At 41.5% G+C, this 22063-nt stretch overlaps 1 protein-coding gene across 2 annotated transcripts in view; it reads left to right on the top strand.

Moving 5' to 3' along the window:
- The window catches only part of LOC136841025 (uncharacterized), a 317702-nt gene extending 297374 nt beyond the window's left edge, over positions 1–20328 (top strand). Inside the window, exons 6-7 of one of the 2 annotated variants that reach the window (XM_067108080.1) lie at positions 12099–12208; positions 14878–20328. In XM_067108080.1, the coding sequence (XP_066964181.1) occupies positions 12099–12161 (63 nt within the window). In that variant the 3' untranslated portion in view covers positions 12162–12208; positions 14878–20328. The remainder of the gene's footprint in view (positions 1–12098; positions 12209–14877) is intronic. The other variant, XM_067108079.1, reaches the window with a different exon arrangement.
- The last annotated feature ends 1735 nt before the right edge of the window (positions 20329–22063 follow it).

Consider the following 22063-nt stretch of genomic DNA (forward strand, 5'->3'; position numbering starts at 1 on the left):
TTCTTTCCACCCTTCAGACTCAGCACATCCTTACTTCTATCCCACTTCATACCTAACACAGTCACCACATTTGGTTTATCAGCTTCTACTTCCTCATCAAACTCCACCACATTACTTGCCCAACCTGTTAAGGGCATACTTGCGTCTGCCAACAACGCTTTCACCTGCTTGCACTCAGCTTTCATCTTAGGCACTGAATCATAAGTTTTCAAAAAGTTGTCCACATAAAATGACTTCATCAGCTCTTCTCTCCCATTGTCCCTTAGATGTGTGTGTAACACCTATTGCAGAAGGTACGGACTGGTGGTGACACCAAACACCACCACTCTTAAGGCGTATATTACGATCTCGCCTCTCGAGATCGACAGGTTCTTTAAAATAAACAAGCAATTGGGCTGTAATGACTGACGAGAGGTGACAAACAAAGGAGAGAGGAGCAGAACAAATACAAAAAAAATTACCTTAAAATTAATTTATTTACAGTAAGCTATGTACATAATTACAGTCGAGTCAGGTTCAATTTAATTTAAAAGAAAACAACAAAATGAACATTACCACAAAAAGGCAGTGAACATTTAACACAGACATTCCCTAAAGACAGCCAAGTAAGAATAAGTTTAAGCCAAGTTTAAGTTTAAGTTAAGTTTACATTAGAGTCAGTAAATCAAACCGGTATTCACAAATGTTATTACAACCATTAAGGACCTCATTACAATACACAAATTTACGTGCATTTTGAACAGTGAAACTTATTAACAGACAGCAAATCATAAACCTACAAAATCATAAATATTAACAGGCAGCAAAGCAATAAATATCAGCAGACGAACTCAATAGAGATGTCGAAACAGCCCCAAGCTGCTTAACAGGAACACTGCAGGACAACTCCGACAGAGTCGAAACGACAACCATCTTGTCCTCAAGCACAGTGCTGACGTCCTCCTCAGTACCGACGACGACGACAGAGCCGACACGGCAACCATCTCGCCCTCCAAGAAAACGTACTGACGTCTTTCTCCATCTACGACGATCACGGCAGAGCCGACACGGCAACCATCTCGTCCTCAAGAAACTCTCTGCTGCTCTGCTCTGCTGCCAGGACCTGACTCGCAGGTACGGATACCTGCTGCTGCTACTCCAGCTGGCTCGCTGCTGCCCTGGACCATCGGTCGTTCTGCCCTCCAGAACCTGGCTCGTTGCTGCTACGAACCTGACTTGTTGCTGTTACGAACCTGACTGACGAAGTCTGACGCCATCCATCAGACGTCAACTCGCCAGCAAGAAAAACAAAGAAAACAAAGGAGGCAACAATCCACCAAGGGAACAATCGGCAAGCGATTGTTCCTAACACCTCCCCACCTAACAGAAAAAAAAAATTTACAATAAAATTTTTTTTTTACAAACAGAATACTCTCCCCCGATGCTGCCACACCCCTGCCAGCCAAAACAGAACCAATCCTGGCAAGGTCGCCAATATTACGATCTCACTGCTCGAGATAGACAGGTTCTTTAAAAATAAACAAGCAATTGGGCTGTAATGACTGACGAGAGGTGACAAACAAAGGAGAGAGGAGCAGAACAAATACAAAATAAATTACCTTAAAATTAATTTATTTACAGTAAGCTATGTACATAATTACAGTCGAGTCAGGCTCAATTTAATTTAAAATAAAACAATGAAATGAACATTACCACAAATGAATTAAACTGTTAGCAGCAGCAATAATCAAAATAAAAAAGTCAAAAAAGGCAGTGAACATTTAACACAGACATTCCCTAAAGACAGCCAAGTAAGAATAAGTTTAAGCCAAGTTTAAGTTTAAGTTAAGTTTACATTAGAGTCAGTAAATCAAACCGGTATTCACAAATGTTATTACAACCATTAAGGACCTCATTACAATACACAAATTTACGTGCATTTTGAACAGTGAAACTTATTAACAGACAGCAAATCATAAACCTACAAAAACATAAATATTAACAGGCAGCAAAGCAATAAATATCAGCAGACAAACTAAATAGAGACGTCGAAACAACCCCAAGCTGCTTAACGGGAACACTGCAGGACAACTCCGACAGAGTCGAAACGACAACCATCTCGTCCTCAAGCACAGTGCTGACGTCCTCCTCAGTACCGACGACCACGACAGAGCCGACACGGCAACCATCTCGCCCTCCAAGAAAACGTACTGATGTCTTTCTCCATCTATGACGATCACGACAGAGCTGACACGGCAACCATCTCGTCCTCAAGAAACTCTCTGCTGCTCTGCTCTGCTGCCAGGACCTGACTCGCAGGTACGGATACCTGCTGCTGCTACTCCAGCTGGCTCGCTGCTGCCCTGGACCATTGGTCATTCTGCCCTCCAGAACCTGGCTCGTTGCTGCTACGAACCTGACTTGTTGCTGTTACGAACCTGACTGACGAAGTCTGACGCCATCCATCAGACATCAACTCGCCAGCAAGAAAAACAAAGAAAACAAAGGAGGCAACAATCCACCAAGGGAACAATCGGCAAGCGATTGTTCCTAACAGCGTAGGTTACCATTTTACCAGGCTCCTGTCGCCAAAGGAATCGTACATACTTACAATGTGCGGGGTGTAGTAGGACTCAGAGGAAGGCCTTACTGATATCACTAATGACAGCATAGGAGTTCGTTCGGAATCTCAACAGGAGATCATACAGAAGCTCGACCAAATTCGGGCCAGCATACAGGCAGTCGTTCAGGGACAATTTGCCCTTATGCTTAGAGGATGCATTGAAAACAATGAGCAGTGGAGTTGTGCTACTCTCTTTCCTCACGCCAAGGTGAGGCATAAAATATCCATCGTTTTGGGGTCAGAAACTTCTTCAATGAAGCCTGAGCTCAAATAAGTATCAAGGACTCACTGGTACGACTCTCTGTACACAGGATCCTTCTGAAACTGCTTTTCCAAAGCACTAAGCTGCACAGCAGCATTACAGTAATTGTTACTCGGACGTTGCATCCCTTTGAAAGGTAAGCTAACCTGATAACCCAGTCGCGTCTTCACTACACTCTGTTGCACCTGTATCATTGCAGTTTTCTCTGACTCAGTGAATTGTTCGTCAGGGGAAATACCCAGGGTGTCCAGTCTCCACCAACAATCAACATCACGTTCATTTTCTATGATTCTGTGGACTCTCAATGCGCACACATTTGATTTCACGACACCTTGCAGTGCCCATTGTGGTGTTTTCCCGTAGGGGGCTACGCCATTATGAGTAAAGAACAAATTTACGCCATCTATCCTTTCCATTCCAGTCACAAAATAACCAAAATAATCCACTCCAATGCAAAGATTAATGTCTTTCAGCAAATCACTTTTCACTTTACTATCAGCTAATGTGTATCCCTTATCTTCCAGTTGTTTTTTGACATTTACTAATTCCAAATTATGAATGGGGTATCAACATGATCATGAACAACTAACTTTACTCTAACCACGTGTTTTCCCAGATGAATTCTACCACCAACTATCTCGTATTCTCCCGTGACTGATTGAGAAGCAAAGGGGGCTAAATTTAACTTTACCTTTCTTATTACTTTCAATTTCAATTTATGAGCCAATGATGTTGAAATAAAGCTCCTCTGGCTAAAAGTATCCAAAAACATCCTGGTAGTAACTGGTTGTTTCTGATTATACATAACTACTGTAGCAGTGGGTAACAAGGTAGTGGATAATTCAGCAGTTGGTTCGTTTTTTACAGTTTTCATTCTGGTGGAAGGTTTTTCATTTACTTTACCTTTACTTTGATCACTATGATCAGAACTGGCTACAACGGTTGATCGAGTTCGATTCACACATTTTCCTTGGGAGGATTCAGGGGTGACTGTGACAGTCTTTCGGTGTTGGACTACTGGTTGGGCGATTGTTTGGTGGGACGGACTTGGGTGTGTATGGTTAGAACGATTTCCCGAGAACACATTGTGAGACAATCTATTGCTGCCACTCCCTTCACAAATGAGGTGGTGATGCCTTTCATTACAGAGTTTACAAGTTCATCTACTGGGGCACAGATGACTCACATGTCCTGTAGCTAAGCAATGAAAACATCTGTGATTGAGTACAAGTTGGCGCCTTTGGCGGCAGCATTGGAAAATTTGGTACATTGATATGCTGTGTGATTACAGTTACAGAATGGGCAATTCTCGGAGCGTGAGGCGCTCAAGCGTACAGTTTCAGTTTGAACATTAACTGAAAGATCCTCTCCCTTCTGGAGGGCATCATTCTCACATGAGCGAATTATGTAATCAATAGCAGAATACATTTTGTCAAGAATAAAGTCACACTTTCTCAGATGATCAGTAATGCGAAGATACACATCACCTTTTGATGGTTTCTAACACAATAGGCTAAGTAACATACCATGATCCAATGCTGCCCCGCTAAGCCGCTTAATTTGTTCAGTAAGGGTAGCAACTTCAACTCTGAACTCCCGCAAATCCTGATGATTACATTTAGGCACGGGTATTTTGGCTAACTTACAGTGCAACATACCAACGCTTGGTGTGTGCCACCATAGCTCTCTTTCAACAGCTTTCTTGTTATGGCATAGTTATGCACAGTTATACTCAGGCTGCTAATCAGTCTGAGGGGGGGTCTCCTTACAATGATCCAGTTAGATAAGTAAATGTAGTCACGTCGTCTAGATCAGGTCGATCGTGAACTAGCACATCAAACAATTCTACGAAATTGCTATATTCGCTTCTCTCCCCACTGAAGGTGGGCAAGGGAATCTCCTTAAGTCATGCCAATTCTTTCTTAACTTCAGCTCCAACTTAGGGGTCAATAGTTACTATGACTGGACATACACATCTTTAAGTACTTTCTCGTCTGTTTTTGCTCTATTAAGCGTTTCTTCATGTACAGACAGGATATGAGATTCAACGAGGTCTCAGTGTGCTTGGTCTAAATTGTCTCTTAGCAGGTTAGTTACAACAGTAAAGAACTTAGGTTCTGCGTGGTTCGTCATTTTGATGGAAGAAGGGTGATCGAATTACGTTACTAATGTGTAAACAGGAGGGTGTGACTACTTTAATCTGTATAGGAAGATTAAAAATATATATTGTAATAAAACTATGTTTTCAAACAAAACAAAACGATGGACCAAGACTAGGATTTCGGCTTTTTACTCTACTGTTTGATGGGCTTGTTCATTACGCACGAGTTTCACGAAGCAATTGGCAAGCGCACTTCTTACACTACGGATGAAATGAACATTATTTATTGGCTGTCCGGTTTCGCCGGTACACCCAAGCATTCATCAGTAAATGCCTAACCTGATGTGCCCTACGTCTAGCACAACACCTTCTTAAATGAGCATTAAAGTTTTTCACATCAGCATCGTATTGTTCAGGATCAATGTTGAAATGGTTCGTTTCCTCGTATGTTCTAACTTCTGTGTTGCATAGGGCAACAGTAACTGCAATCTGTCTCAAGCGCTCTAGCAAGGCGCGATAACGTTCCCAAACATCAAGCACTGGATTATTTGTTAAATCATTACTGCCTATGTACAAAATCACAAAATTATATTTACATCTCCAAAAGGGTAGGCTATCAGACTCAAAAGGACTCACTGGTCCACCGGGTTCTCTAATTAACTCGATCTTAGCCCCTTCAACATTGGGGATTCTATCGGGCAGTTGCGAATGCCCCAAGACTAATGCTAAGTTCACACATTCACATATCAAGGCACGCATGCCCACGCACGGGGTGGAGTCAGTAAGTACGTAAATACAACACAAATACAACGTAAATGTACCGTAAGTACTGTGTAAGTGCGCCAGCATGCGGCGCAACCGTTATGGACCACCAGGGCTTGCGCCGGGGGCCACGAACCTTTCGACCTGCTTAAAACCCTGCATGGGTGGCCAGGTCAGCTGCCAGATAGTGTGGCCCGACCCGCACAGCAGGGCACCAACCGCGGGCTAACTGCGCAGCTGCCAAGCCCTTACTTGTGGTCCCACGCTGCCCCAGGGTTCCTGCCCCGCACTTCGTGGCTGTCAGCATGATGTGGGAGTAGAAGCGGGAATGCTGCCACATTGCCCACAACCGCGGAGATGTGGCAACGCTTTGACCTGGGATAAAAGGGACAGGCAGCACGCTTGCGGGTCAGTGCTTCTCTGGACAGCATCCACACTGCTCTCTCCGTCAGCACCTCTGTCGTCATCGTCCACTGCAGCCAAGATGCCCAAAGGACCCCTGTTGAAGAGGACCAGGAAGGGGGCCATGAGAACTCCAGGAGCCCTGGTAGCTGGTGTTGCCCCCTACGCTAAGCCTTCAGATGCTGATGGTCCCCCTTCAGGCAGTGATGCTGTGGTGCTGCAGCTTGAGGCCGACGAGCTCGTGATGGAGAGAAAGCTAGAGGAGGAGGAAGAGGAACTTGCCCTCGTTTACGAGAACGACCCCGCCGCCACCACCGACGATGCCAACCACGAGGGGGATGCCGACAACGACGCCGAAGGCACTCCTGAAGGAGAGGGCCCTACAGGTCAGGGCCGGAAGAAGAACCCGTCAGTGATCCTCTTGGAAGAGAACGAGAGGCTTGTTGGCGAGTGGCTGGAGACCGAGGCCGAGTTTATTTATAACAAGGGCCTCACAGCCTACAAGGACAAGGCCAAGGTTTGGAGGGCCTTCAAAGAAAAGGGCCAGTCACTTGTTCCTCCCGTGAGCGGCCGTGAACTGAGGGCGTGGTTTACGTTCCTCAGAAGTCGTTTTGGCCGGCCCACGGCGGAGAAGAGTGGCCAAGGGACGGGCAGACGGCTGACGGACCAGGAGAAATGGATCCTCAACATCTTCCACTTCCTGAAGCCGCACATTGTGCATCAAAGGAAGCCAAAGGTGTTGGGACCTCCGATGGTATGTCTGTTTTAATGTGTTTCCATGCATAATTATTACTGAATATAACGTTATTATATAGTTTCCATGCATTCAATGTACATTTATACCATTTTCTCATATATGTTCCTCCTATTTTTACAGGCTGCTCATGCTGCTGCCGCCCTCCCTGCCCAGGCTCTGGACCTGCCTGCTGCTCCTGTTTCTTCTCCTGTCCCGACACCGACGCCCTCGCCCTCTCCGCTTGCTGAGTCAGCAAGCACCAAGGCTCAGAAAAACCAAGTTTCTGAGCTCTTCGACGCCGCCTTCACGAGGGCACAGGCCCTCCGGGAAGATATGCTGTCCAACATGCAGCCAGATCCTCATAACCCCCGCGTCCTCTACTGGCAGAAGTTTTTCGGAGAGGTCGAGGACGACTGCGCGCAGGTGTCAGATCAGTTGAGTCTGACAATGAAAATGAAAGTGCTCGGTGCCATCCAGAGGTATATCCGTGCCTCCAAAGAGAGCGCCATGGTGCTGTCGAGGGGCATGATGTCCCACACCCTGGCAGTGACAGCGGAATGTCAGACACCTGCAGTTCCTGCCAGCCTGTCGGCATCGCAGCATCGGTTGGGCCCGGCTTCACTCACTGCACAGCAGCTGGCGCTCCTACAAGCACAGTTGGTTACATCAATCCCAAATGACCTCAGCAACCTGTCACTTGACACGACATTCCTCAATAATTTACAAAATTAACATTTTTTATATACTGTTGTTTTTCCTTGTGCTTCTATTTATGTGTATGTCTGTTTTTTTATATTAAATAAATATATTTTGCAATATCATGTCTAGCTCTATCCTCTGTTCAAAAGTACTAAGTATTGATGAGAATAATGTATCATGGATGTGAAAAATATCATGTATTCAATGAAGTAGCTAAAATACAAGTACACAAATAAAGAAGGCAAACTGAACCTGAATACACTAACATTTCAGTATACATTACTGACTTTGAAATAAGTTCAAAATACTTTATGTAACATATGTGCACAGAAGCAAAATGACAACAGACAAAATATTAGCAAGTCATATAAAATGTCACAAATATCGGAGAGAAGGTAGTTTCAAAAAGATAGAATTTTCATTTCAGAATATCAACAACGTAAATGCTAAGAGCAGGTACTTTCAAGAACATAGAATGATAGAATTATCATATCAGAATAGAATCCATGTTAAGAAATTATTAAAAAGGGCAAAATAACTACATCTTTCTTTTATTTATATGTATGTTTCATATTGATTAAATATACATTTGCAATGTCATGTCCCGCTCTATCCTCTTCCCAATTACTAAGTATTGATGAGAATAATATATCATGGATTTGAACAATATCTTTTATTAAATCAACTAAAACAAACAGAAGTACACAAATACAGAGGGCAAAATAATCCTGAATTAATACATTATTGATTTTAAATAAGTCCAAAATAAATGCAAGAACAGACATTTAAGTAATTACAACAAGCAGGTATGCAGGAAAGTAACTAAATCATGTTCTCCTGCCAGTGCACGGAGCCTTCAGCCAATGAAAAATATTCCATTAGCATGTTACGCTGTTCCTTTGCATCCCTCGTTGCAGTGTTGCCGGTCACAGTTGGAAGGGCTGCTCCTAAGGATGGGTCACTCCTCCAGCTACCAGGTATGACAGCATGTGTGACGGGGTACTCGTGATCTTCTTGTCTGCGTGCATTTCTTCTTATTATCATATTGTGCAGAACACATGTGGACATCACTAATGGCTCTATATGGTCAGGCTTCAGGCATATTGCAGTGTGGAGTACTCGGAATCTGTTTACCAGAATCCCAAAGGCGTTCTCCACTGTCCTGCATGCCCTACTTAACCTGTAGTTGTAAATCTGTTCCTCCTTGCTTAGTCCTCTTTTGGGGTAGGTCTTCATAAGGTAGTTCCTCAGGGGGAACGCATCATCACCAACTAGGAAGTAGGCCACAGGAGATCCATTAGGTTGACCTGGCAGGGCATCAGGTTGGGGAAGATTTGCTTCCTCTTGCAACAGAATTTCTGCCAGTTGGGTCTGGGCAAATACACCACCATCTGACTCTGACCCAATGGCACCCACGTTGACATATAGGAACTTGTATGAAGCATCAGCAACTGCAAGCAATACCATGGAGTATAACTTCTTGTAGTTCAAGTAATGCGTACCGCCTTTGGGAGGGTTACAGAGCCTTATGTGTTTGCCATCTATAGCTCCAATTATGGGCGGAAAGTTCCACCGTTCCTCAAAACCCCGTGCAGCCTCCTGTCACGCTTCAGGTGTTTGTGGCACCTGCAGTTTCTCATCCCCGAAGGCAGTAACAATGGCCCTGCAGGTCTCTGGTACGATGTGACTAATGGTGTTGTGGGCTACCCGGAACGAGTATTGCAGACTCTTGTATGAATCACCTGTAGCAAGGAAGCATAGGGTGATAGCAACACGTAGGCCTGGCTCAATGGTTTTCCTCCAGAATGTCACTGTCTTCTGAATGTAAGGTGTGACTCATTCAACAATTTCATTGAAGAGGTCCTTGTCAACCCAGGTAAAATTTCTGTACAGGTCTGGGGCTTGGGTTGACAACTCCTCCATCAGGTTGTCATAATGACCTTGCTCCATCCTTTTCTGCAGGTACGGCCACGCCCACACCCTCCTTGGCTGCCTTTTTTTCTGCTCTGTGTGCTTTGCAGCAATCACTGCAATCTCCAGCAATAACATGATGTGCACATATTCAATGACATACGGCAACATTTCTCTTCTATCCCTACTTACTATAGCTATAAGTTGACGCATTTCAGCTATGTTGTCCATGTTGCTTCAGCAGGTTGGTCGTATGTCTTGATGCTGTGGTGTTAGTGTTACGGCATTGACTAGCCACACATGTGCCACTGCCGACCCTTTTATAGCTGGGGTTTAACCCCCCATAGTACGTGAGTTTATGTAACTCAGTTACACAGAACGTAACACATACGATACACATACGTCGGTGTTACGTGCTCTGCCATGCACTACTTCTGCCTGCGCTACGCTTGTCGGTAAGCGTCACGTCACCCTTACGCAGTGAGTACATTTGCGGCGCACTATAATACGCATGCTTTACGCACATTGGCCCATGACACGTATCCAGTTGGGCAGGGCTTATTTTCTCGTGTAGGCTATGCGCACGTTTCACAAATTTCGGCTGTGCGTGCGCATGTGTGACTTGATACGTGAATGTGTGAACTTAGCATAACACATTAAATACCATAGTCTCACTAGCACAAACGGCGAAGTTCGCTCTCGTCCTTGCAATCGGGTTCGAAGGACCAAGAAATGTGAAATCTGATCACAACACACTGTTTCTTGCTGATGTTATTAGCTATAGGATTGCAAAGGATGATAGAACGTATACAATCTAGGGAAGGCTCAATGAGATGACAGTTTTTAAAATGTTGACTTATAAACTACTTTATTTATGCAATTATTTACATACAAGTACTCATCACTAATGGATGCATGATCACGATGGAATTCTCCCAGCCGAATAATATCACAATAGCAAAACGAATCACACAGCACTTGTGAAGCCCACAAAGACTTCATTAAGTTACTCAAAATATCAATTACCACACTCAAATAGATAGGAAATTCACTTTAAATATTTACTACCGGTTTGAAATAAATTACAATTAAACCTCAGTGGACACATTTACAGAATCCAATTACTTGTCCTACCTTGCTGTACCATAGGACGGGTGATATAACAAGGAACATCTCAGTGATTACACTTTTGAAAGTTATCTCTATGATGTCCTGGATAGGAGAGCTAACTATCTGAGCCGACTGCCACTTTTTATAGTCGTTCGAGGAGGGCAGGAAAGGTGCTCCAGCTGTGCCAATTTGTGTATTAGAATGCCTTATCCAACAAGGCTCAAATTTCACATTCTTACTTATTACTGATGAAGTTGCTTAGAAAAAATTAGATTCACCCTCACAGGTGCTCCGTTAATTAGCATTCAATGATGCGTAATTACCACTTTCCCACCAACTGGACATATTCGGTCGTACACCAGTGCCGTCCAGACGAGACCAAGGTACGTTCATCCAGCTCCATGTGCAATCAGGAAAGACAATGTGGTTTTTGGCGCCCAGGGGCCCAACAACGTGGTGAAATGCGAAATTTTTCACCACAGTTTATGTTGTATTAATCTTCGGGGGAGTGATTTACCTGTAAAACCAAAGTAGGATTGGTCACAGTCAAGGCAAGGGATTTCGTACGCTCCTGTGTCTTTGGGGACTGACCTTTGTTGGACGTTAATAAGGGATTTGGCCAAGGTATTTGGGTAGGTAAAAGCAAAAGAATTAGAGGTTCCAAGTGTCTGGGTCAACATCTTAATCCTGTCCAGGTGTGGGATTTTGATTTTATTGTTGGGCATCTCTCTAGTCTTGTTTTGAGGGGGTTGGTAGAAGATTATGTTTGCTATATGGATCTTTTTCTCATTTATATGATCAGGGTACTTTAAAGATGACAGCTGCTTACAGATTAGTTCAGTTTCCTTTTCCAGGAAACCCGGGGAGCAAATCCGTAAGGCTCTTAAGAATAAATTGCTGGCTACGCCAATCTTGATATACACACTCATGCATTTTGAACTGCAAAATATCACTTAATATAAAATTCATTATACCTCGGGATTAACTTTGATATTATTTTCCTTTAAATTATTATTCTAGGGTGGAGTTTTTGTGTTGTGATCCTAAGTTTCCTTAACATGCTTAGTACAAAACATGCTCATATCTTTCCCAAATTTACTGTTACCAAATTTGTCCTGGCAAATGTTGTTACCTATTTGGATTTTTTCCAGGCTCTTTGTTTATGTTAACACTTCCACAGGAGCGGAGCTCAAGATCAGATTTTGTATCAGGAATGTCTTCTCTTAGCACTGTGGGTCTGAGATAAAATGCTGAAATGTAATTGGTTGTTTTGTTATAAGTTTTAGAAACATGCAGGATTTTGGTAATAAGGCATTCCTTGAAAAATCTGGCTTCAGTCTGCAGTCATGGCACCTTTGGTACAGCTGTGTCCTTGCTCCGTCAATTGTTTTGGTTGTATTAAACTCCATGGCGAACTTTGTCCTTCTCATATAGATGCTCTTGCTTTCCTTTAGGAACATGTTTTACCCAGTGCTTTGTAGTGTCCCAAGTACAATTCTTCCTTAAATTATAGGGAACAACGCAGCCTTGTTCTGAACCACTGGCTAAGCCTCCCAACATATATGGAAGACCCTGACCAGTCTGAAGATGTCAACCCTGCTGATAGTTCTGATTCAGATTAAGGTAAGCATATGAAATGTTTTCAGTTTAATATCATACACTAGGGTAAACCTTGTGCCCTAGGTTAGGTTAGGTGTGGTTGGTTAGGTAGCAACCTTGTTAATAGTCATGTACGGTGGCTTAGGTTATGTTAGTTGGGGGGTTCAGGTAGAATGAAGTACCCAGCTATGTAAGAACCCGATCCCCCAATGAGGTTAGAATAGGGGTCTAAGCCTAGTTAAGGACCTGACATCCTAGGTTAGGTTAGGTGGGGGTCGCCACTCCACCCCCCCAGCAGGCAAAGACACAGTGCCTTAGGTTGGTTTAGGTTAAATCGATCCTTGCATTTTACTCTATTTGGTTTTCCTTACGCAATAATCCTGCTTTCCCACTGTGGTCTCCCAAATTGTAGAATGTAAGGGTGGAATCCATTATCTCTATAGTTACTTATTTGCTAACGAAACGAACGTCAGAAACGTTCAGAGTACACATTAAAACATTTTCAAGTCCAAAATGCAATTATGGTTTAAAGTAAAATTTTACCATAACTTAAATCCAAGTGTAATTGCAACTAATCAGTGCTTACGCTCCAGCATAACCTAGGCCATTGTTTCATATTTAAACATCTGGCATATTATTATTATTATTATTATTATTATTATTATTATTATTATTATTATTATTATTATTAAAATAGATTTACCTGATCACTGAGCTGATTATCAGCTCTAACAGGGCTGGCCAGAAGGATTTGTTTTTACTTATTAATCATTTGTTTGTATTTTGTTAATTAAATTGCATTTTTTCAAACACTTTATAATTGGATTAATTGGAAATGTTGAAGTTTCTGACAAAATTTCACTGATAGATTTATTTCCAAAACTTGATAGTCGCTGCTGATTATACTTTGGTCATACACAAAGTACATGTTTAATCGTCATCATTACTTTACACTCAGCATTCAGGAGCGGGGTTGTGTGGGTTATTCATTAGGTGTCCATGTGCTAGACAAGTATGGCCTATTCGGAGATGTATCAGAATTATTTGCGAATGTCTCTCTCTTTGGCATGATGAACTCCATTTTCCAACACTAGGCTTCATTTGTTTTAATTTATTACTTTCAGGTTCTTCATTCCATATTTTGCCATTTATTTATAATACCTATTTTTATGTGCTACATAATCATTAATAGGGATATTTACAAATTGTGATCTTGTCATACAGCTGCTTCTTTGGCCCCTTCGTTTCCTTTCATCCCTATAGGCCTATGGGCAGGAATCCAACATAATCGTATATTTTTCCCAGTATTATACAGCTTATGAAGTAATAGCTTCATTTGTTACGCAATGTTATTTTTTGATTTGTAACTTCGAATGGCTTCTATAACGCTTTAAGTCGCTAAAACCACAAAATTATTGAATGAGGTTTCTTGAATTATTTTTATAACTGATGTTCTTGCATACAACTCAGCTGTGAATACTGAGGCATTATCGGGTAGAGTGAACCGATATGTTTTGTCTTGTGATGATGCTGTATATCTAACTCTGTATTGTGATTTAGATCCATAGTAACTTTTTGATAAATATCTTAAAGAGGAGGAGGTAGTTTTACTATTGAAGGTAACTGTATATTTATATTCAGTGACTCAAACGGTCTTTTAGCTCTAACTAGGAAAGGTGTGAATGATTGTTTGTAAATACATCTCATAATTAAAATCATTTTTTGTTGGTAAATCGCTTGTCTGAATTCTTACGGCACATTTCATTGTTATTAATTCTCTGTGGGGAGATAGTGGTAGTTCACTGCATTCAACTTGTAAAGATGAGGTTGGTGATGATCTAAAGGCTCCTGAACATATTCTAAGGCCTTCGTTGTGAATTGGATCCAACGTTTTCAGCGTTGCATCTGATGCTGAGCCATATACAGTATTTCACTTCCATAATCAATGATAGACAGTGTGAGAGGGGTGCGAAATAATGAGCAGGGAGACAAGTTGTTGTTGTTTTAGATTTAGCTGGCCTTGTGCCAGCACGGGCTCTTGCTCCTAGAGCAGCCCGTAACTCTATGTCGATGATGAGTCTGTGAAATGGGTAGGTTGGATGCAAACTTTATTATGATGCATGAAAGTGATTTTGGTGGGAGTGATTTTTGAAAGAAAAGATTTAACAGGCAAGGTTGCAACCTCTTTGAACCCTAAGGTACCCATCAGATGAGGATAAAAGTATGATAGCAGTGAGTGTTGGTTAGTGGGAGAGGCCAACAGATGGAAAAAAGAAGAATTGAGTAGTAGGCACAGGTAGCTAGTATGCTAGCTCGTGGTTATCTAAAGCCATATTCCTCGTCCGGTCCTAAATTCATTGATGATGTTGTTTTAGATTTAGCTGGCCTTGTGCCAGCACGGGCTCATGCTCCTAGAGGAGCCCGTAACTTCATTGATAAAAAATAGCTGCTTATAAAGCGGGATGCGGACGTCTGTGTAGTGCGCAGAGACCGCTGGTACAAAGATTTACAGGTGACCTGAGGTCAAACTAGTTCCTTAAAAACAGGACAGGTTTATACAGAGAACATAGTAATAATGTCTGACGTATGAAATAAATATCTTGTTACTTGTACATAATAAATGATTGCTTGGAAAGACATTATATACATAGTTTATAATTGTGATGATAAATACATATTCCGCTCGTCCTTAGGTCGCTGAAAGGCACCGCAGAAAACAGGATGTTCTCCCCAGAGAACACGTTGAGCGGGGACTTTACAATAGTACTGTTGCTTCATACAGTACTGTACCGTAAGAGTATGTATATCGGCTCCCCAAGTAGTGTTGGAAAGTTTCTTAATTATATTTTACGCTCTTTAACATTCTGATTTCATGTATGTTATTTGGGCTTTCCAGTTCAAGTGAGTATCGAACACTAACCCCAAAAATTTTTTTTAGTCTTTCCCAGGCGGCAACCTGCTAGATCGACCATGAGGGTTTACTGTAGGTAACTATAGTAATTGTAATCCAGTTTAATCGATGTCCATCTCAGCTATTGATCTGAATTGTAACATGTTGCCAAGTAGCACAGCATTGGTGAGCCCAATGGGCAAAATTCTAGGATTGATGAAATAGCAATATCAGTAAAATTGTAGCAAACTTAACGTAACCCTTGTGCCTTAATTTAGCTGCCATGTGTTCCAGAAATTCATCCTTGGTTCCTCGTTCATTCGCTCTTGAAAGTAAACCCAGCTATAGTTTGTATTAACGTAAAGATATTGTAAATTTGCATGTATTTTTCACAGTAACATAATTTTAAATACCTTGGGCATGTTTTTTGTGTTATAGTTTATTTTTGTAATAAAATTTAGAAATTGTACTCATGTTTTGTGTAGCCACCATCAATTTGTGCTGGTTCTAAGCCATTGTCCTTTGATTGTGTATCCTCGCCCAGAACAACAGGCGAGAGCCATTATTAACTGTGTCGTCATTGGGAGAAATTATCGACATTTGGTCCTTCGACATAGGGTACACAGTTAACGAGCCAGGACGTACGTGGCTAGGTTATACCATTCCAGGTAGCATTACAGTAATGCAGAATTCTGGACACATAGCCTACATATGATTTCGTTGTCTTATACATCAGGGGAAATGATCTAGCAGTGGACAAGCCCAAACCCGTTGAATGCTGGTGATCTGCATGTGATCATTTTAATATAACCACAGAGATTTGCAACACCCGAGTGCGTAACTATTAAAGTAGTCAAGATGGCAGCTAACGCAACAGCCTTATTGCTCTCCTTGGTCATCATGTCAAAGAGTTCAACCAAGAACTGTTACGGACTCAACCTGTAGAGACATATCGGGATCTCATTAAAAAGATTGACCGAGATCATGACGAACTTACCAACATTTTTAAGTTTGGTGTTAAACTAGATGATGTCCCTAATGAAGACGTGTGCAATGCACTCAGTGAGGCTGGAGCTGCTAAAGGCACCTTTCAGGCGAGAGTCTCACAGCTTTCCAGACTTATCAACCATCCCAAGGGAAATTAAGGGAGATTAAATTACCTGTCTTTAAAGGGAATATGAGCGAGTATGCAACATTCAGACAGCTTTTGATGTCTACGTGCACGGCTGTTCAGAGCTAAATCTGATCACCAAGTTCACACATCTAATTAGCATGCTAGAAGATGAGAAACTTAGATTGATAAAGTGGTTGAGCATCACCGCAGAGAACAATCTGTTTGTTAGACAAGTTATATGGTAACTCACAAAAGACATTAGTTCTGTTATTTAATCGCTTCAGGGATTTGCCTACCCCTACCTTTGAGCATGAAAGCCTCAAAAAGTTCCGAATCGAACTTGCTATTGTATTGGAGCAAACTGACAAACTTAGTCCCATGTTAAGTGGGGAAGAGATAGTAGGCCTACTTAACTTAGTAAACAAGAAACTTGTTGCGCGGGGAGTTTATCCTAAAGTTATCAACTTTTTGCATAAGTCAGATTATTCAGTAACCGAACTGTATGATGCTCTAAACTTCCACATTCGTACTTTGAGTGATGTTGCGATTATGACGCCATCTTCCAACTCCATCAAATCTTGCCCCTTTTGCAACAAAGGACATTCCGTGAATGATTGTTGCAATTTGGTCAGTGTAAACGACTGTAAGAGGGTCTTAATGCAAAATCAACAATGTTTCAAATGTCTTATGAAAGGACTTTATAGTCATGAGTGCCGTGGCAATTAAAACTGCAAAATTTGTGAAGGGTATCGCCATACGCTCATTTGTTTCAATAATGTAAAATCTAATCAAAATCTTAACATAGTTTCACCTAGTAACACTGTTCCTAGATCCAATATTGTGTCTAAAGCCACCACTCAGGCCCAAATCAGCAAAAAGAGACCCCAAAGAGAAACCTCAACATAAACAATCAGTGTAACAAATCGGACGAGAAGCTGTCTGTTAATGCTAGACTACTGAATTCTCCAAGTAACGTGGACTTGCCACCTACCTTATCGCCAACTGCTTCAGCTACGATTTGTGGTAATAACAATAAGGAATGTGTGACCCAAGTATATTTTGACACCGGAAGCCAAAGGAGCTTTATTTGTAGCCATTTGGCTGCTGACCTTCCCACCTTCAAAAAGATTGCATTTAATATTGCACCCTTTGCAGCTGACGTGATGGAGGGGGAGTTTAACTTGGTAGCATACCGGCTGAGAATAGGCCAGTGAATCCTGAGGTTACAGTTGTTAGTTCATGGTAAGGTAAACACACACATTTACAATGTCAGGTTGATGAATGTAAGAGAGCATTTGCAGCAGAAAGTTTACTCACTTGCTGAACAGGAGGTTGAAAGTTACACACTTGAAAATGTACAAATTTTGATTGGCGCTGATTATTTCAATTATTTTGTGTATGGATTAGAAAAGTGTGATGGCATCAGCTTATTTGTAACACCTAATGGTGTATCCCCTAATGGGAGACTGCCAGGATGGGCTAGACAGGGCGTTGATATGTCTATTGTAATAACATTATGTGTGTGTAGAATTCAAGAGACTGAGCATGATGTTGATAAGTTAGGGTGATTAGACACACTGGGCATTCAGCCCAATAAGCAATTCACTGTTGCACACAGCGTCGCAATGCAACATGTTGTGAGCAGCGTTAAACAAACCTCACAACGTTACCAGGTCAGTCTGCCGTTCTGTGATTGTGAGAGGCCAACTACCAACTATAAGCTTGCAATTGCTCACATGAAACCGTTAGAAGCTTGCTTCAGTCGTGATTCCATGTACCATTAGCAATATTCTGATGTGATCCAAACTTACGTGGATAATGGGTTCATTCAAAAAGTGCCAACCCCAATCATCGAGAGTTATATGCCTCAATTTGGGGTAGTTAAGGAAAGCACAACCACGCCACTCCGAGTAGTGTTTAATGCTTCTTCAAAACATAGTGGTGGGCTGTCACTTAATGAGTGCCTATGTGCTGGCCCTAACTTGGTAGAAGTGTTATTTAATTTATCATTAAGATTCAGGTCCAAGCCTTATGCTGTTACTGCCGATACTTCAAAGGCGTTTCACCGTGTTATCCTAGATCCCAAAGACGCCAAATATGCTCATTTTCTGTAGCCAGCAAAACCATCCAAAAGTAGTTGTATTTGGTGTAACCTCAAGCCCCTACCTCTTGCAGCAAGTCTTACAAACTCATCTGCAGAGGGAGGGTAGAGATGAACTCATAAAGCACTTTTATGTCGACAATTTTATTAAGACATACGATTCAGTTGAGCGATTTTGGAACACTCTCACATGCCGCTCAGGGGATGGGCTAGTAACAATTCACAATTTGATTCTGAAGCTCATATTGAAGAGTCAGCAGAAATTCCAATTCTTGGAATGTTTAGAACCACGAATCCGATGCTTTGTCACTCAAACCGTTTAAGGGGAATCAGAAATGGGTACCCACCAGACGGAAGATCCTGTCTTTAATTGTGTCAACTTTGACCCTTTAGGCCTTGTATCCCCAATTTTTGTCAAAAGTAAAACCTTTTTGCAAGTTCTGTGGAATGAGAAAGTGGGTCGGGATGATGTGCTAACTTCTGAGAGCAGGAGAAGTGAGAGCAATATCGCTGATTGTATGGAGATTGATCAATTAAAGTTCAAAAGGGGAATAGTTTCAGAGAATACAGAATTGCATGTTTTTTTGTGTTGCTTCCAAGAAAGCTTATGGGGAGTAGCTTATGCTAGAGACGTCAATGGGGAGACCAGTCTTTTAGCAGCAAAACTTAGAATTGCCCCTCGTAAGAAACACGCTAACAATCCCATGATTAGAGCTAATGGCTTTAATCGTTGGGGCCAGATTAGCCAAATATCTAAACCAAACCTTTAAATTTAGTAAAGTAAAGATCTGGGGAGATAGTAAAGTAGCTATTGCATGGGTGGGTAGCAAAATTGAAAACAAGAATACATTCATAGCCAACAGGGCATGGGAAGTATCCTTTATTCTACAAGAGTGTAGATTCGAATTGCAGTATATTCCCACCAAGCAGAATCCTGCAGATGTGCTGTCCCACAGAGCAGATGTTAAGCAACTTCACGAGCAATCCTTGTGGGCAAGAGGCCCAGCCATGTTACATAACCCAGGTCCTGTAGCCACAACTGATGACTCCCGAGACGATACATCTTCATGAATAGCAATGTCTGCAATATGAGAGCTGCAGAAGGAACTTCAGCCAGCACCTCTTGCTCTGTTACTTCACTTTTGGGAGGGTACATCCAACTACAGCTCTTTTTACAGTATAATGAAACACATTTGTAGATTTCTGAAAATTAGAGATAATTCTTTAACCAAGCAGCTTATGTATAACAACACCATCATTGGCCCATTTTGTGTAGATATTTGGAGAAAGGTGGAGAAGCTTCTCATGAACAGTTAATTTTACAAGACAATTAAATTTAGTTTTAATCAATAATGTAATATATTCTAGATATCGTTTGCAAAACGCTAGTAGTACAATGAGCAACTTGATCCTGTTGCCCTTTAAGGGCAAACTTGTAATGTTGTATCTCAAACACATACTCAGACTTCATCTTCACTGTGGCATCAATACAGTTATTACATCCTCCTAATTACATGTCTCAGCACGTGTGCCATCTACTTGGATCTTGTGACGAACCACAGTGCTGACATTATTTTCTGTGTCTCTGTAGATTTGCCACCTGCCACAGTGCCCCAGGAAATATCTATTCAGGTAACCACACCACCTTCAAGTCAGCAAGCAACTTGTTAGCCGATCTCTGGGATGAAGATGTGACTTAGTTATACTTGAGAAAAAGAGGGATACGATGGTATTTCGAAACTCCACATTCGCCTTGGAAGGGCAGAATGTTTGAAAGGCTAATCGGGGTGACGAGCTTGCCCTGGCAGTCTCACTCGATAGAGCCTTCTCCAACAAGGATGGATGGATGTATGATATTTAGGGCCAAAGCCCAGGCACTGGGGCCAACAAGGCCATTCAGCGCCGTAATGGAAAGAAAATAAATTATGTTAAAGTTATGAATTCATGAAGGAAATGATTAATAAATAAAATGAAGTGATGTGACCAATAAATAAGGGTATGAAGTTTAATGAATGATGTGCTATATACAAAAAAAAAAAAAAAAATTAATGTCATTAAAATTTACGTGATGTAATAAATTAAATAAAATTAAATATCGTTAAAAATTTTAATACACTTTAAAAGAGATGATAGCAGAAATATCTGCTTCATCTCCCAAAATATCAGACAGGGATTTACCCTGAAAATATCTCTCTTTGGTTAAAATATCTGGGGCAGACCACCAGAATGTGCTCCACTGTTAGTGTCTCGTCACAGTAAGCACACTCTGGAGGGCTGCTTCCTTCTAAAATAAACTGATGGGTTAGACGAGTGTGCCCAATCCTTAATCTTTTTAAAATAACCTCTGTTCGTCTGTCAAGCTGGAATGACGAAGACCACGGTAGTACATTATAGTTTAATATTTCTATATTTCTATTATTGGCAAGAAGGGGAGAAGTCCACCTTTCTTGCCATTTACTTAAAACATAAGATCTAATGGGTTTTAGATCTGTATGAGGCACTTTTAAAAAGAGGTTTCTGATAAAATACTAGCAGCTTTCGCTTCCCTGTCTGCCATCTCGTTTAAAGAATCCCCACGTGAGAAGGGACCCAACAGAAAGAGACTGATTTACGTCGACAATATATACGAAAAAGCCACTCCTGAACTTTTTCAATTAATGGATGAAAGCTATTAAATTTTTAATAGCTTCTAAGGTGCTTCTAGAGTCTGAGTATATGACAAAATTAGAGTCACTACAAAAACTAAATCTAGGCAGACACTACAGCTGTTAATCTCGGCAGTAAATATTGATGCAGAGTCAGGTAATTTTGCTGAATACGCTGTATCACCAAGGATAACAGCGCAACCAACACCACTATCTGACTTAGATCCATCTGTATAAATTTTTGTAAAATTAGTATGGGTAACATCGTGCTCTAAGAATTTTCCCTAATCTTCTTCTACAGTGCAGTCCTTTTGTTAAACAGTTTCTTACATATTGATGCTTCTGGGATAAGCCATGGAGGATTTACAGGATATTCTACTTCTAGGACTTTCTGGGATTTAAGGTGATTATTCCTAACATCCTCATTCAGTCGAATTTGGAATGGTTTAGAAGCTCTTGTACCAGAAAGGGTTTGAGAGTCTGTTTCCTTTAGTGCTTGAAAAGGAGGGATTTTTTGGGAGCACTTTTCATTCTAGCCATGTATCGCAACCCTAGCTCTTGCCTTCTTAGATCAAGGGGTAAATGATCTGTGTCGACATAAATGCTTTCAACAGGCGAAGTTCTAAAAGCCCCTGAGCATATTCTCAACCCCATGTTGTGTACAACATCCAGTTCCTTTAGCTTGGTTTTTACAGGCTGAGGAATAAATCTGACAGCCATAGTCTAACTTAGATCGACACAGAGAGTCATATAGCCTCAGAAGGGATTTCTTATCAGCCCCCAACTAAATCCAGAGACAACCTTTAAAATATTCATAGATTGTTTAACATTAAACTTTAGGGCATTTATGTGGCTAGCCCATGTTAATTTATGGTCAATAGTCATCCCCAGAAATTTAACTTCACTCTCGTAAGGAAGGATGGGTCCCTTTAAACTAAGTGTGGGAACCTCTTCCACACGCCGGCACCTGGTGAATCTTACTAAAACTGTTTTGGAAGAGGAGAATTTGAAACCATTCTCATCAGCCCACTTAGTAATAGCATTAATAGATTTGCAAATGGTTACATTTTGACAAGGAATCATATCCTGTGCAGTATATTGCAAGGTCATCGACAAAAAGCGAGCATTT

Source organism: Macrobrachium rosenbergii, chromosome 8 (genome assembly GCF_040412425.1).
Source record: "Macrobrachium rosenbergii isolate ZJJX-2024 chromosome 8, ASM4041242v1, whole genome shotgun sequence".
In the NCBI taxonomy this organism is placed as follows: Eukaryota; Metazoa; Arthropoda; class Malacostraca; order Decapoda; family Palaemonidae; genus Macrobrachium; species Macrobrachium rosenbergii.